Below are 17,386 nucleotides of genomic sequence, written 5' to 3'. Positions count from 1 at the left end.
CATAACCTCCCTAGTCTTAAACTCCATCCCTCTAGCAATGAAGGACAAAATTCCATTCGCCTTCTTAATCACCTGTTGCACCTGTAAACCAACTTTCTGTGACTCATGCACGAGCATACCCAGGTCTCTCTGCACAGCAGCATGCTTTAATATTTTATCGTTTAAATAATAATCCCGTTTGCTGTTATTCCTACCAAAATTTTAACCTCACATTTGTCAACATTATATTCCATCTGCCAGACCCTAGCCCATTCACTTAACCTATCCAAATCCCTCTGCAGACTTCCGGTATCTACCGTCCTTCCTTTTTGTTGGTATAAACCTTTGCTGAGCACTGAAAAATCACTTGGAAAGTTCTCCACTGTTCTTCAACTGTTTCACCATAAAGTCTTTGTTCCCAGTCTACCGTAGCTAGTTCTTCTCTCATCCCATTGTAATCTCCTTTGTTTAAGCACAAAACACTAGTGTTTGATTTTACCTTCTCACCCTCCATCTGTATTTTAAATTCCACCATATTATGATTGCTCCTTCTGAGAGGACCCCTAACTATGAGATCGTTAATCGTTACACAGGACCAGATCTAGGACCACTTGTTCCCTTGTAGGTTCCATTACATACTGTTCCAGGAAACTATCGTGGATACATTCTATAAACTCCTCCTCAAGGCCGCCTTGACCGCCCTGGTTAAACCAATCGACATGTAGATTAAAATCCACCATGATAACTGCTGTACCATTTGTACATGCATCAGTTATTTGTTTATTACCTGCCCTACCATAATGTTACTATTTGATGGCCTATAGACTACTCCTATCAGTGATGTTTTCGCCTTACTATTCCTGATTTCCACCCAAATGGATTCAACCTTATCCTCCACAGCACCGATGTCATCCCTTACTATTGCCCGGATGTCATCCTTAAGTAACAGAGCAACACCACCTCCCTTACCATCCACTCTGTCCTTCCGAATAGTTTGATACCCGTGGATATTTAACTCCCAAGCGTGACCATCCTTTAACCATGTTTCAGTAATGGCCACATAGTCATTCACGATGATTTGCGCCATCAACTCATTTACCTTATTCCGAATACTACGACCATTCAGGTAAAGTACACTTATGTTGGCTTTTATACCTCTGTTTTGACTCTTAACACCTCGATCAGTAACCTCTCCTAAGTTATTTTTCCTCTTAACATTTTCCTAATTTTCCTTGTTGTTGAACCCATATCTTCATGTAACAACCTGCCGCATTGCTTACTATTTCCAGCAGAGGGCAGCAGAGCAGAGCTACTGATCAGCTGTTCTGGGGAAATTTGCATACGTGCAGTGCGGTCAGCCTAATTTGAAGGTGAACCTGCGAAGGAGACCCAAGGAGTTTGAGTGAAGGCAAGCATCCAGCAGAGGGCAGCAGAGCAGAGCTACTGATCAGCTGTTCTGGGTAAATTTGCAAACGTGCAGTGCGGTCAACCTAATTTGAAGGTGAACCTGCGAAGGAGACCCAAGGAGTTTGAGTGAAGGCAAGCATCCAGCAGAGGGCAGCAGAGCTACTGATCAGCTGTTCTGGGGAAATTTGCATACGTGCAGTGCGGTCAGCCTAATTTGAAGGTGGTTTGTGGAGGGGCTGTTGTCAAGTGACAGTTAAACCCGAAACACTTCGTCAGTGTTTCCCACCCTGCCTCCTCCTCTAACCAAAAAAAACCACGGTTGTTGGGAAGCGGGAGCAGGGGCCTGTCGTGAAGGTGAGTAAGTGCCTTTAAATTTGCTTACCTTTCAGCGGCAGCAGGGTTTGAGGGAATATCAGGTAAGCTCTTCCTTTCTTTTTCTTGTTTTTTTTTAAATCTAGAGGTGATGTCAGGGAAGGCAGTACAATGCTCCTCCTGCAGAATGTTTGAGGTGAGGGACGCCGTCAGTGTCCCTGCTGATTTCATCTGTGGGAAGTGCACCCAACTCCAGCTCCTCAAAAACCGTGTTAGGGACATGGAGCTTGAGCTGGATGAACTTCGGATCATTCGGGAGGCAGAGGGGGTCATAGATAGGAGCTTCAGGGAAGTAGTTACACCAAAGACTGGAGATAGATGGGTAACTGTAAGAGGGACTGGGAAGAAGCAGTCAGTGCAGGGACCCCCTGCGGTCGTTCCCTTGAGTAACAAGTATACCGTTTTGGATACTTGTGGGGGACGGGACTTACCAGGGGTAAGCCATGGGGTACGGGCCTCTGGCACGGAGTCTGTCCCTGTTGCTCAGAAGGGAAGGGGGGAAAGGAGTAGAACATTAGTAATTGGGGACTCAATAGTCAGGGGCACAGATAGGAGATTTTGTGGGAGCGAGAGAGACTCGCGTTTGGTATGTTGCCTCCCAGGTGCAAGGGTACGTGATGTCTCGGATCGTGTTTTCCGGGTCCTTATGGGGGAGGGGGAGCAGCCCCAAGTCGTAGTCCACATTGGTACTAACGACATAGGTAGGAAAGGGGACAAGAATGTCAGGCAGGCCTTTAGGGAGCTAGGATGGAAGCTCAGAGCGAGAACAAACAGAGTTGTTATCTCTGGGTTGTTGCCCGTGCCACGTGATAGTGAGATGAGGAATAGGGAGAGAGAGCAATTAAACACGTGGCTACAGGGATGGTGCAGGCGGGAGGGATTCAGATTTCTGGATAACTGGGGCTCTTTCTGGGGAAGGTGGGACCTCTATAGACAGGATGGTCTACATCTGAACCTGAGGGGCACCAATATCCTGGGGGGGAGATTTGTTAGTGCTCTTTGGGGGGGTTTAAACTAATTCAGCAGGGGCATGGGAACCTGGATTGTAGTTTTGGGGCACGGGAGATTGAGAGTATAGAGGTCAGGAGCACAGATTTGACTTCGCAGGAGGGTGCCAGTGTTCAGGTAGGTAGTTTGAAGTGTGTCTACTTCAATGCCAGGAGTATACGAAATAAGGTAGGGGAACTGGCAGCATGGGTTGGTACCTGGGACTTCGATGTTGTGGCCATTTCAGAGACATGGATAGAGCAGGGACAGGAATGGTTGTTGCAGGTTCCGGGGTTTAGGTGTTTTAGTAAGCTCAGAGAAGGGGGCAAAAGAGCGGGAGGTGTGGCGCTGCTAGTCAAGGACAGTATTACGGTGACGGAAAGGATGCTAGATGGGGACTCTTCTTCCGAGGTAGTATGGGCTGAGGTTAGAAACAGGAAAGGAGAGGTCACCCTGTTGGGAGTTTTCTATAGGCCACCTAATAGTTCTAGGGATAGAACATAGAACAGTACAGCACAGAACAGGCCCTTCGGCCCTCAATGTTGTGCCGAGCCATGATCACCCTACTGAAACCCACGTATCCACCCTATACCCGTAACCCAACAACCCCCCCTTAACCTTACTTTGATTAGGACACTACGGGCAATTTAGCATGGCCAATCCACCTAACCCGCACATCTTTGGACTGTGGGAGGAAACCGGAGCACCCGGAGGAAACCCACGCACACAGGGGGAGGACGTGCAGACTCCACACAGACAGTGACCCAGCCGGGAATCGAACCTGGGACCCTGGAGCTGTGAAGCATTTATGCTAACCACCATGCTACCCTGCTGCCCCCTTCTGGGGATGTAGAGGAAAGGATGGCGAAGATGATTCTGGAAAAGAGCGAAAGTAACAGGGTAGTTGTTATGGGAGACTTTAACGTTCCAAATATTGACTGGAAAAGATATAGTTCGAGTACATTAGATGGGTCGTTCTTTGTACAATGTGTGCAGGAGGGTTTCCTGACACAATATGTTGACAGGCCAACAAGAGGCGAGGCCACATTGGATTTGGTTTTGGGTAATGAACCAGGCCAGGTGTTAGATCTGGAGGTAGGTGAGCACTTTGGAAACAGTGACCACAATTCGGTGACCTTTATGTTAGTGATGGAAAGGGATAAGTATACCCCGCAGGGCAAGAGTTATAGCTGGGGGAAGGGCAATTATGATGCCATTAGACATGACTTAGGATGTGTAGGTTGGAGAAGTAGGCTGCAAGGGTTGGGCACACTGGATATGTGGAGCTTGTTCAAGGAACAGCTATTGCATGTTCTTGATAAGTACGTACCAGTCAGGCAGGGATGAAGGTGTCGATCGAGGGAACTGTGGTTTACCCAAAGAAGTGGAATCTCTTGTTAAGAGGAAGAAGGAGGCCTAGATGTGAAGATGAGGCGTGAAGTTTCAGTTGGGGCGCTTGATAGTTACAAGGAAGCGAGGAAGGATCTAAAGAGAGAGCTAAGACGAGCAAGGAGGGGACATGAGAAGTCTTTGGCAGGTAGGATCAAGGAAAACCCAAAAGCTTTCTACAGGTATGTCAGGAATAAAAGAATGACTAGGGTAAGAGTAGGGCCAGTCAAGGACAGTAGTGGGAAGTTGTGTGTGGAGGCTGAGGAGATAAGCGAGATACTAAATGAATACTTTTCGTCAGTATTCACTCAGGAAAAAGATAATATTGTGGAGGAGAATGCTGAGACCCAGGCTATTAGAATAGATGGCATTGAGGTACGTAGGGAAGAAGTGTTGGCAATTCTGGACAAGGTGAAAATAGATAAGTCCCCGGGGCCTGATGGGATTTATCCTAGGATTCTCTGGGAAGCCAGGGAAGAGATTGCTGAGCCTTTGGCTTTGATTTTTAGGTCATCATTGGCTACAGGAATCGTGCCAGAGGACTGGAGGATAGCAAATGTGGTCCCTTTGTTCAAGAAGGGGAGTAGAGATAACCCCGGTAACTATAGGCCGGTGAGCCTAACGTCTGTGGTGGGTAAAGTCTTGGAGAGGATTATAAAAGATACGATTTATAATCATCTAGATAGGAATAATATGATTAGGGATAGTCAGCATGGTTTTGTGAAGGTAGGTCATGCCTCACAAACCTTATCGAGTTCTTTGAGAAGGTGACTGAACAGGTAGACGAGGGTAGAGCAGTTGATGTGGTGTATATGGATTTCAGTAAAGCGTTTGATAAGGTTCCCCACGGTCGGCTATTGCAGAAAATACGGAGGCTGGGGATTGAGGGTGATTTAGAGATGTGGATCAGAAATTGGCTAGTTGAAAGAAGACAGAGAGTGGTAGTTGATGGGAAATGTTCAGAATGGAGTTCAGTTACGAGTGGCGTACCACAAGGATCTGTTCTGGGGCCGTTGCTGTTTGTCATTTTTATAAATGACCTAGAGGAGGGCGCAGAAGGATGGGTGAGTAAATTTGCAGACGACACTAAAGTCGGTGGAGTTGTAGACAGTGCGGAAGGATGTTGCAGGTTACAGAGGGACATAGATAAGCTGCAGAGCTGGGCTGAGAGGTGGCAAAGGTGAGAGGTGGGCAGCAGGGTAGCATGGTGGTTAGCATAAATGCTTCACAGCTCCAGGGTCCCAGGTTCGATTCCCGGCTGGGTCACTGTCTGTGTGGAGTCTGCACGTCCTCCCCCTGTGTGCGTGGGTTTCCTCCGGGTGCTCCGGTTTCCTCCCAAAGTCCAAAGACGTGCAGGTTAGGTGGATTGGCCATGCTAAATTGCCCGTAGTGTCCTAATAAAAAGTAAGGTTAAGGGGGGGGGGGTTGTTGGGTTACGGGTATAGGGTGGATACGTGGGTTTGAGTAGGGTGATCATGGTTCGGCACAACATTGAGGGCCGAAGGGCCTGTTCTGTGCTGTACTGTTCTATAAAAAAATGGAGTTTAATGTGGAAAAGTGTGAGGTGATTCACTTTGGAAAGAATAACAGGAATGCGGAATATTTGGCTAATGGTAAAATTCTTGGTAGTGTGGATGAGCAGAGGGATCTCGGTGTCCATGTACATAGATCCCTGAAAGCCACCCAGGTTGATAGGGTTGTGAGGAAGGCCTATGGTGTGTTGGCCTTTATTGGTAGAGGGATTGAGTTCCGGAGCCATGAGGTCATGTTGCAGTTGTACAAAACTCTAGTACGGCCGCATTTGGAGTATTGCGTACAGTTCTGGTCGCCTCATTATAGGAAGGACGTGGAAGCTTTGGAACGGGTGCAGAGGAGATTTACCAGGATGTTGCCTGGTATGGAGGGAAAATCTTATGAGGAAAGGCTGATGGACTTGAGGTTGTTTTCGTTAGAGAGAAGAAGGTTAAGAGGTGACTTAATAGAGGCATACAAATGATCAGAGGGTTAGATAGGGTGGACAGCGAGAGCCTTCTCCCGCGGATGGAGGTGGCTAGCACGAAGGGACATAGCCTTAAATTGAGGGGTAATAGATATAGGACAGAGGTCAGAGGTGGGTTTTTTACGCAAAGAGTGGTGAGGTTCGTGGAATGCCCTACCTGCAACAGTAGTGAACTCGCCAACATTGAGGGCATTTAAAAGTTTATTGGATAAGCATATGGATGATAAGGGCATAGTGTAGGTTAGATGGCCTTTAGTTTTTTTTCCATGTCGGTGCAACATCGAGGGCCGAAGGGCCTGTACTGCACTGTATCGTTCTATGTTCTATGTTCTATTTATGTTTTTACTTCCCGTTTTACTCCTTTTAGTATTACTGGGCCTATTCACCGAGCTCCCCTCAGTCACTGTACCTTGTACTGTTGCCCTTTTTGATTTTTGACTATGGCTTCTCTGCCTTACACTTTCCCCCTGACTGCCTTTTGTTTCTGTCCCTGTTTTACTACCTTCCAACTTCCTGCATCGTTTCCCATCCCCCTGCCACATTAGTTTAAACACTCCCCAACCACTCTAGCAAATAGCACCCCCAAGGACATCAGCTCCAGTCCTGCCCAGGTGTGACCCGTCCAGTTTCTACAGGTTCCACCTCCCCCAGAACCCAATGCCCCAGGAATCTGAAACCCTCCCCCTGACACCATCCCTTCAGCCACGTACTCATCCTATATATCCTGTCATTTCTACTCTGACTAGCACGTGGCACCGGCAGCAATCCTGAGATCACTACCTTCGAGGTCCGATTTCTTAACTTCCTTCCTGGCTCCCTGTATTCTGCTTTTAGGACCTCATCCTTTTTTTTAACCTATGTCGTTTGTACCGCTGTGTACCACGACCACTGGCTGTTCACCCTCCTCCTCCAGAATGTCCTGTACCCTTGTACCCTTGTAACCTATGACATCCTTGACCCGAGCACCAGGGAGGCAACATACCATCCTGGAGTCTCGATTGTGGCCACAGAAACGCTTGTCTATTCCCCTTACAATTGAATCCCCTATAACTATTGCACTGTTACACTTATCACCCCTCCCCTCTGCAGCAGAACCAACTGTGGTGCCACAAGTTTGGCTGTTGCTGTTTTCCCCTGAGTGGCCATTCCCCTCAACAGTATCCAAAGCAGTATATCTGTTCTGCAGGGGAATGGCCACAGGAGATTCCTGCACTACCTGCCTCGCTCTCTTGCTCTGTCTGGTGGTCACCTATTCCCTTCCTGCCTGCGGAACCTGAGCCTGCGGTGTGACCACCTCTCTATACTTGCTATCCACGAGGCTCGCAGACTCCACAGTGTCTCCAGCTCTGAAACAGCGCAGGTCCTCCTCCATTATCGGCTGCACTGGTTCGTAGAGTCCCGAGAATCCTGCCATTTTTTCAGTCTTGTGGAGTCCGTGAGCCATGTGAGTGTCCTAGGTTACACTCACTTCAGTTTGTTAACAACGTTGTTGTTCATGTTTTGGTTACACTTCCCCCACGCTCCTGATCTACGGGCATCCGGTACGCGGAGGGGCGTGGAAGGCGGAGGACCTCCTCGTTAACCTGCTCTTGGGCCTGGCGAAACTTGCCATTAACAGGTCCAGGCAGCGGACGACCAAGGGGGTTGTCCGACCGCAGTGTCTGCCCCTCTTCCGTTGCTTCATTTGCGGCCGGGTGTCCCTGGAGAGTGAGCATGCTGTGTCTACGGGCACACTTAAAGCCTTCTGTGCTCGTTGGGCATCGCAGAGGTTGGATTGTTTTATCGACTCTTCCCACATTTTGATTTGATATTTCTTCTTATGTTTCCGTTTCTCATTGATTTTTTTTTTGTTTGGGCTGTTCTCCTATTAGAATTTGTCCCCGAGTTGATTTTTCTCCTTCTATTAAGTTGATGTACCCTAAAATACTACTAAAATTTACAAAGGAACAGTCTTTCCAATTCAATTCCCACATTCAAATTCCGAGTTCACAAACTCTCTCTTCGATGTGTCTTACTCTGGATGTGTCTTCTCTGTCTCACTAGGAGTGCTCACTGGGAGTGAGCTTCAAAACCCCTTTGAAATGATTTCGACCTCGCCTTTGAGATTAGCCAATTGGAATGTAAGTTCTCTGATTAGTGGCCCAATCAGAGAACCTCTTCTCAGGGAGTGTTAGATCCTCTGCATTCCCAGTGTAGACAGCACGCTGAATGCATATGGTTGTACTGCTGTTGGTTTTGTTAATGAAAGGAATTCAAGTGAAGAGACTTCTGCCTCCGTGGACTTATTGCACCCTTCTTAAATAGGCCTGAGATGAGTCACACATCGGGTGGGGTTGGGGGGGGGGGGGGGGGGGTTGGTGGCACAGTGGGGTTGGGGGGGGGGGGGGTTGGTGGCACAGTGGCACAGTGGGGTTGGGGGGGGGGTTGGTGGCACAGTGGGGTTGGGGGGGGGGGGTTGGTGGCACAGTGGTATTGTCACTGGAATAGTAATCCAGAGACCAAGCAGATGGTGAAATTAAAATCTGAATGATGACCATTGCCAATTGTCATAAAAACCCATCTGGTTCAATGGCCTTTTGAGAAGAAATCTGTCGTCCTTACTGGTCTAGCTTACATGTGACTCCAGTCCCACAGCAATGTAGTTGATTCTTAACTGCCCTCTGAAATGGCTGAGCAAAACAACATTGGCTGGCCCACATCCCATAACTGAATAAAAGAAGCTCTGGAAAGGAGTTTGGAGCAGGACCAGGAGACTTTGCAGTAGTGTGGCCTCTTTAAGGGGGTGAGATCCACTAACCACCTGACAGACTTGGAGCAATCGTGCAGAAGCGCATGAACCCCAGCCAATGGGTAATTTGCACGTGGTCCTGGAAGCAGGATCCCAGGCAGTGTGTACCTGTTATCTAACTGCCTTTGCTTTCATAATCTGTTTATTCCTGGTAACCTACAGTGTGGGTCTCAAGCCACCACATTGGTGACGAGGTTAAACAAAATTCGATAGTCATTATGAATCATGCGGGGAAGGAAGGAACAGTTGAGAAAGTAAGAATCGGAATCATTTAAAGTGAGTGGAAATGCTTATCATTGGGGAACTAGATCCATTTGACCAAGGGTTTGAGACATGGAGGCAGTTCATCGAATGATTAAGTTTTATTTTTTACCACAAATGAGGTCACAGGCAGAAGGTGATACTTCTGACAGTTTGCGGGCCCCAGACCTATAATTTGATTCAGAACCTCATGTCCCTGGAGGCACCTGACTCGAAGATCTTTGACCAGACCGTGAAATTGATTAAAGAACATTACACCCCAAGGCCCTTGATTATCCTTCAACAATATAAGTTTAATTTGCAGTGAGGGACCACAAAGAGCCTGTCTAAGCCTTCAGAGCCAGGCTTCACCAGCTTGCTAAGCATTGTGAGTTTAGGACAGCGCTCAGCGACATGCTGTGTGACCGGCTGGTTTGTGGGATCCATAACCTTAATATCTTGAAGAAGCTTCTGGCAGAGGAGACCACAGTTACGTTGGAAAAAGCAATCAAGATAGCTCAGGCAGCAGATTGCACCGCAAAAGATGGCTGAAGGGGAGGTTAACCAAGTATGGGGGCGCAATGCCACGAGGTCTGCGGCGGGATCAATAGGCAAAGCACAGAACCAGACACACTCCTTGGTCCAGGACTAGAACCCAAGGAGCAGGAAGGAATTGGGGCTTCAAACCGAATCTGAGATGGACTGCAATTGTTGCCGGGGGACCATCCCCAGGAGAGTTGCCATGGTCAGGGGGGTCATGTGCTTCTAGTGCAACCAAAGGGGGCACATTCAAGCACCTTGCTGCACAAGGCAAAGCGTGCCATTGCAACAAAAATAATCCAGTAACCACAGTCCACAGCACCACTAAACATAGTGGAGAAGAGTTCTGGAGAAGACATAGGTTGATACAAAGATTGATACGTAGGTTGAGTGTAATCTAATTGAATAAGATGGCTTCAATTGAAATTGTCTTGAGGGCAAATGGTAAACCCCCTAAAATGGAAGTTGACACTGGTTTTTCGGTGACTGTTGTGGATAGCAGACTTTCCAATATCTTCATGCAGGAACACAGTCTTTAAGCTTGAAGTGTACTACCCAACCAAGCTTTCAACATACACTAGGGAAATTTTGAAGAGCTTTGGAACAACCAATATCCCAGTGGCCTACAGAGGGCAGGAGGCCAATCTCCCTTTAGTTCTTGTGGAAGGACATAGACCCAGTCTGTTGGGAAGAGATTGGTTACAGAAGATTGGGTGAGTATGAGCTTCCCCAATGGGGGGGCGGAGAAATCATTAGCAGAGTCACCTGGATAAATAGAGCTGGCCTGTGAAACCAGCAGAGAGGAGTGAGCAGTGGTGCAAGTACTGCTGCTGTTGTATATATGTAATTCTAAATATGTTACTTCTTTTGATTCTATAAACTCATGCTGGATTCTTCGTGGTCCTCACAAAAGGTGCTATTTCAAAGAATCACAGAGTCGTAGAATCCTAGAGGCCAACAGCAGAGAAAATGCCCGTCAGCCCATCATGTTTGTGCCGGTCAAAAACAACCACCTAACTATTCTAATCTCATTTTCCAACAATGGAGTAATCAGTGCAGACTAGATGGCCACCTCTGCACACTGGTTTTATGACGGTAGTTCATGATTCTAGTTTTTGTGTTCTATGAAAAACAGTTCTGTGTAATTCCATCTTCCAGCTCTTGGACTGTAGCCCTGTACGTAACAGCACCTCAAGCACAAATCTGGTGTTCTTGATTAACAAGGGGATTTCTTGATTGATAAGGAAATCAGGCGTTATGGGGAGAAGGCAGAATATGGAGGAACATATCAGCCATGATTGACTGGTGGAGCAGACTTGATGGGCTGAATGGTCTAATTCTGCTCCTATATTTTATGGTCGTGAAGACTCTTAAGAGCAATAGTTGCCCTGAGCCTTTCTGATTGGCTTTGAAGTGTTACAGTCAATTTACCCACCGAAACATCAATTATTAGGGGTAAGGCAGATGAACTTAGAGCTTGGATTAGTACTTGGAACTATGATATTGTTGCAATTACAGAGACCTGGTTGAGGGAAGGACAGGTTTGGCAGCTAAACGTTCCAGGATTTAGATGTTTCAGGAGGGATAGAGGGGGATGTAAAAGGGGTGAAGGAGTTGAGCTACTGGTTAGGGAGAATATCACAGCTGTACTACGGGACGATACCTCAGAGGGTCGTGAGGCTATATGGGTAGAGATCAGGAATAAGAAATGAAATGAAATGAAGGGTGCAGTCACAATGTTGGGGGTTTACTACAGGTCTCCCAACAGCCAGCAGGAGATAGAGGAGCAGATAGGCAGACAGATTTTGGAAAAGAGTAAGAACAACAGGGTTGTTGTGATGGGAGACTTCAACTTCCCCAATATTGACTGGGACTCGCATCGTGCTAGGGGCTGAGATGGGGCAGAGTTTGTAAGGAGCATCCAGGAGGGCTTCTTAAAACAATATGTAGACAGTCCAATTAGGGAAGGGGCTGTACTGGACCTGGTATTGGGGAATGAGCCCGGCCAGGTGGTAGAAGTTTCTGTAGGAGAGCATTTCGGGAACCGTGACCACAATTCAGTAAGTTTTAAAGTGCTGGTGGACAAGAATAAGAGTGGTCCATGGGTGAATGTGCTAAATTGGGGGAAGTCTAATCATAACAATATTTGGTGGGAACTGAAGAACCTAGATTGGGGGCGAATGTTTGAGGGTAAATCGACATCTGGGAGGCTTTCAAGTGTCAGTTGAAAGGAATTCAGGACCGGCATGTTTCTGTGAGGAAGAAAGATAAATATGGCAAATTTCGGGAACCTTGGATAACGAGAGATATTGTAGGCCTCGTCAAAAAGGAAAATTTGTCAGGGCTAGAAGGCTGGGAACAGACAAAGCCTGTGTGGAATATAAGGAAAGTAGGAAGGAACTTAAGCAAGGAGTCAGGAGGGCTAGAAGGGGTCACGAAAAGTAATTGGCAAATAGGGTTAAGGAAAATCCAAAGGCTTTTTACACGTACATAAAAAGCAAGAGGGTAGCCAGGGAAAGGGTTGGCCCACTGAAGGATAGGCAAGGGAATCTATGTGTGGAGCCAGAGGAAATGGGCGAGGTACTAAATGAATACTTTGCATCAGTGTTGACCAAACGGAAGGAATTGGTGGATGTTGAGTCTGGAGACGGGTGAAGCCTGGGTCACATTGATATCCAAAAAGACGAGGTGTTGGGCGTCTTGAAAAATATTAAGGTAGATAAGTCCCCAGGGCCTGATGGGATCTACCCCAGAATACTGAAGGAGGCTAGAGAGGAAATTGCTGAGGCCTTGACAAAAATCTTTGGATCCTCACTGTCTTCAGGTGATGTCCCGGAGGACTGGAGAATAGCCAATGTTGTTCCTTTGTTTAAGAAGAGTAGCAAGGATAATCCAGGGAACTACAGGCCGGTGAGCCTTACGTCAGTGGTAGGGAAATTACTGGAGAGAATTCTTCGAGACAGGATCTACTGCCATTTCAAAGCAAAGTGATGTATTAGTGAGAAGCAGCATGGTTTTGCGAAGGGGAGGTCGTGTCTCACTAACTTGATGGAGTTTTTCGAAGAGGTCACAAAGATGATTGATGCAGGTAGGGCAGTGGATATTGTCTGTATGGACTTCAGTAAGGCTTTGGCAAGGTTCCCCCATGGTAGACTGGCACAAAAGGTGAAGTCACACGGGATCAGGGGTGAGCTGGCAAGGTGGATACAGAACTGGCTAGGTCATAGAAGGCAGAGAGTAGCAATGGAAGGGTGCTTTTCTAATTGGAGGGCTGTGACTAGTGGTGTTCTGCAGGGATCAGTGCTGGGACCTTTGCTGTTCATAGTACATAATGATTTGGAGGAAAATGTAACTGGTCTGATTAGTAAGTTTGCAGACGACACAAAGGTTGGTGGAATTGCGGATATCGATGAGGACTGTCCGAGGATACAGCAGGATTTAGATCGTTTGGAGACTTGGGCGGAGAGATGGCAGATGGAGTTTAATCCGTAAAAATGTGGGTAATGCATTTTGGAAGGTCTAATGCAGGTCGGGAATATACAGTGAATGGTAGAACCCTCAAGAATATTGAAAGTCAGAGAGATCTAGGTGTACAGGTCCACAGATCACTGAAAGGGGCAACACAGGTGGAGAAGGTAGTCAAGAAGTCATACGGCATGCTTGCCTTCATTGGCCGGGGCATTGAGTATAAGAATTGGCAAGTCATGTTGCAGCTGTATAGAACCTTAGTTAGGTCACACTTGGAGTATAGTGTTCAATTCTGGTTGCCACACTACCAGAAGGATGTGGAGGCTTTAGAGAGGGTGCAGAAGAGATTTACCAGGATGTTGTCTGGTATGGAGGGCATTAGCTATGAGGAGAGGTTAAATAAACTCTGTTTGTTCTCATTGGAACGACGGAGGTTGAGAGGCGACCTGATAGGGTCTAGAAAATTATGAGGGGCATAGACAGAGTGGATAATAAGAGGCTTTTCCCCAGGGCAGAGGGGTCAATTACTTGGGGGATAATTTTAAGGTGCAAGGGACAAGGTTTAGAGTAGATGTACGAGGCAAGCCTGGAACCCGCTGCCGGAGGAGGTGGTGGAAGCAGGGACGATAGTGACATTTAAGGGGCATCTTGACAAATACATGAAGGTTGGGAATAGAGGGATACAGACCCAGGAAGTGTAGAAGATTGTAGTTTAGTCGGGCAGCATGGTTGGCACGGGCTTGGAGGGCCGAAGGGTCTGTTCCTGTGCTGTACTTTTCTTTGTCCTTTGTTCTATTCGGAAATATATGATTCAATATTTGCCATTCATTGGCTCTGATCTAAACCCTGTAGAGCAAACTGCATCATGTGGATCTGACAGAAGAATGTCTACGTCTGAGAGGAGAGGAGCGTTCCATGGCCTGCCATTCTCTACCAACTACAATGGCAGGAGAGATGGGGGAGGCAACCAATACATATCGGCAACGGTGCCTGAGAGAATATAAGAAAATTCTGGAATTGTGCCAATACTACGGCATCGCGTTTACAGAAAGGATCCTCGAGAAAGGTGATGTTCAAATCTAACTTATTGCAGTCTGTCTCACAAAGTTTCCAAATGCCACAATCTCAATTTTAAATATAATCTGCAGATCACCCTTCAGTCACATATTTTGCAACTAAGGAACTGAGTGGAGAGTCAGCTTCTTAGCCTGAGGTTCATTGCTTTCCTACACCATAAAAAATATTCCATATACATGATACATATATGCCATAGAATGATACAGTCTTTAGTTGTCTGGGAAGTTAAACATTTCTCTAATGTGATTCCATCTGTTCTGTACCTGAGCCATCTCCCTTTTATGACGATCTCCCATTGTCCGATTGCTGTTTTCCCCCTATCTGTTCTTGACTTTGTTTCCTTTGGGTAAGATCCCTTTCCAGCTCACTGAGAATTCTCTGGGGTTGAGTACAGACAGGGTCTTGTTATCAAATTGAAATGTAATCGGTTTTCGGATTTCAAAAGGTTACTTGTGAACTGCAAACAGTTGCTGTTAGCAGTCACTACCACCGACGCCTGGGTCACCGCTGCTATTGCCAGCAACATCTGGGCAGCTTACGCCAATAACGGGCACCAGGCCTTCAATGAAGACAAACTGAAATTCATCCCCATGGACTGCATGGATGTCCGGGTTGCTATCACCAGAGTGGCCAACCTGTGCATGTATGCGAAAGAGACTGTTAGCAGCCGAACAGCTGGAAGTAGATCCATGATTGGTTGTTGACCAGTTCTGCAACACATTTATTAGAGGGATATTTTCTGATGGATTGAGGTGTGTCCAAAGTTTGGAATATCTGCTAAATAGTGTTTATGGAAATTTGACGAGAATGGGAGCTTGGTGAGAGCGGGAATTGGGTGATGAGGTGAAAGGAGGTGGTTTAAAGCAGTACTGGGTACATTCATATACTTAACGCACATACCAGCATTCCATATGTGCAATACATCACAATTCTTGCTCTCATTGGATTCACTGCAAATGGCTCCACAATTACGTCATCCCTCTCGCCTCCTTCCACCCACCCTCTCCTGGACTTGTAGTAAGAGATTTTCCCTCATGGCCTAGGATTACAAATACATTGAATGAGAAGGAGGCATTGCAGCCCAGTTTATCTGTACTGGCTCTCTGTAAGAGCATTTCACTTTGTCCCTCTCCCCTGCCCTTGTCCCTCAACTCCTGACTTGTACCTTGTAGATGGTGGACAGGCTTTGGGGAGTCAGGAGTTGCATTCCGCAGAATTCCAAACCTCTGACCTGCTCTTGTTACAGTATTGGCTCATCCAGTTGAGTTTATGGTCAATGGTCAGGATAGGGGCTGGTTTAGCACAGTGGGCTAAACAGGTGGCTTGCAATGCCGAACAAGGCCAGCAGCACAGGTTGAATTCCCGGACCGGCCTCCCCGAACAGGCGCTGGAATGTGGCGACCAGGGGATTTTCACAGTAACATCATTGAAGCCTACTTGCAACAATAAGCTATTATTATTATTATTATGTTGATAATGGGGGGAATTCCACTTTGTCAAGGGAAAATGTGTTGATTATGTCTAGTTGGCACATGGGTGGTATGAATATCATTTACTAATGTTCCAGATCAATCTGATAGGATAGTAATTGGCCAGATTAGATTTGAGGGCAAGACATACTCAGTTGATGCCAAATGTTGTTGCTGTACTGAAACAGCTAGGCTGGAGGAATGGCTAGTTCTGGACTTCCATACAAATACTTGGGTAAAAGAAAGTAGTGTTATGGGCCAGGGTTTAGTAAACTCCAAAGCATGTCATGGAATTCACCTGACCCACTACTTTTAATAGATTGTGGTTATGGGGAGCACAACGGCCTACTTTACAGGTGTGATGCAACAAAGATCTAAAGTACTTTTAAAACAAAACCATGTTTATTTATGAATCCAGTTAACACTTTATAAACACACAGTAAACATCTTAACAACTATCAAAACCAATAATCTCCACAGATACAATATTCTATAAGTAACCCTTCATAACTTTCCTGACAACATCCATAAGTCCAAAAGACCCTTTGTACAGAAAGAGCAGGTTCAAATTCTCTACAGAAACAGGTATTATTTTGAAATCATCCAAGTGAACATTCTTTAGCTTGTAGAGATATCCATACACATCTGCTTCATTCCACTGCAGCTCTCAACTCTGAAAACAAAACTAAAAACACAGACACACGCCAGCTTTTTGCTCAAAGTGAAAGTAAAAGCAGAGTCACAGCTCAGCTCCACCCACACACTGACATCACTGCAGCTATTTGATAAACATCCATTTCTTAAAGGTACTCTCACATGACATCGGGAAGAAAGTTGAGAAGTAGGATCTCAAAGCTAGTGATCTCAGGATTACTACCAGTGCCACGTGCTAGCCAGAATGGCAATAGCAGGAAATGTTGCATGAATATATGGCTGAAGAGATGGTGTGAGAGTTGGGTTTCAGATTCCTGGGGTATTGGGACAGATTCTTGGGGAGGTGGAGCCAGTAAAAACTGAACTGTTTGCACTTAGGCTGGATCGAGTCTGGTATACTAGGGGATCTGAGGGAAGTAAGCGTAGAAAGGGTAGGAAGTGGCCACATCCTCCTTAGGTGCAGAATGTGACATAAGAAATCGGAGCAGAAATTGTCCATTTGGTCCCTTGAGTCTGCTCTACCATTCAATAAGAACATAGAACAATATAGCACAGGAAGAGGCCCTTCGGCCCTCCAAGTCTGTACTGGTCATGATACCAGCCTTTGCCAAAACCCTTAGAACTTCCTTGTGCCACATCCTTCGATACCCATCATATCCATGTGTTTGTCAATGATCTGATTGTGGCTTCAACTCCACTTTTTGTATGCCCCATGTAGCCACTGAATCCCCTCAGATCAAAATCCGTAGCCTCAAATATATTCAATGACCCAGCCTCCACTGCTCTCTGAAGAAGATAATTCCACAGACGCAAACCTCAGAGAAGATATTTCTCCTTATCTCCATTTGAAATAAGAACATAAGAACATAAGAACTAGGAGCAGGAGTAGGCCATCTGGCCCCTCGAGCCTGCTCCGCCATTCAATTAGATCATGGCTGATCTTTTGTGGACTCAGCTCCACTTTCCGGCCCGAACACCATAACCCTTAATCCCTTTATTCTTCAAAAAACTATCTAT

The 17,386-nt window shown here is 46.5% G+C and overlaps 1 protein-coding gene across 1 annotated transcript in view; it reads left to right on the top strand.

Moving 5' to 3' along the window:
- The window catches only part of LOC119973209, a 98,158-nt gene that overhangs the window by 19,920 nt on the left and 60,852 nt on the right, over positions 1-17,386 (top strand). Inside the window, exon 2 of the mRNA XM_038810870.1 lies at positions 14,022-14,235. Coding sequence (XP_038666798.1) covers positions 14,022-14,235 — 214 coding nt within the window. The remainder of the gene's footprint in view (positions 1-14,021; positions 14,236-17,386) is intronic.

This window comes from Scyliorhinus canicula, chromosome 11 (genome assembly GCF_902713615.1).
Source record: "Scyliorhinus canicula chromosome 11, sScyCan1.1, whole genome shotgun sequence".
NCBI lineage: Eukaryota > Metazoa > Chordata > Chondrichthyes > Carcharhiniformes > Scyliorhinidae > Scyliorhinus > Scyliorhinus canicula.
This window is presented reverse-complemented; position numbering and strand designations above follow the sequence as displayed.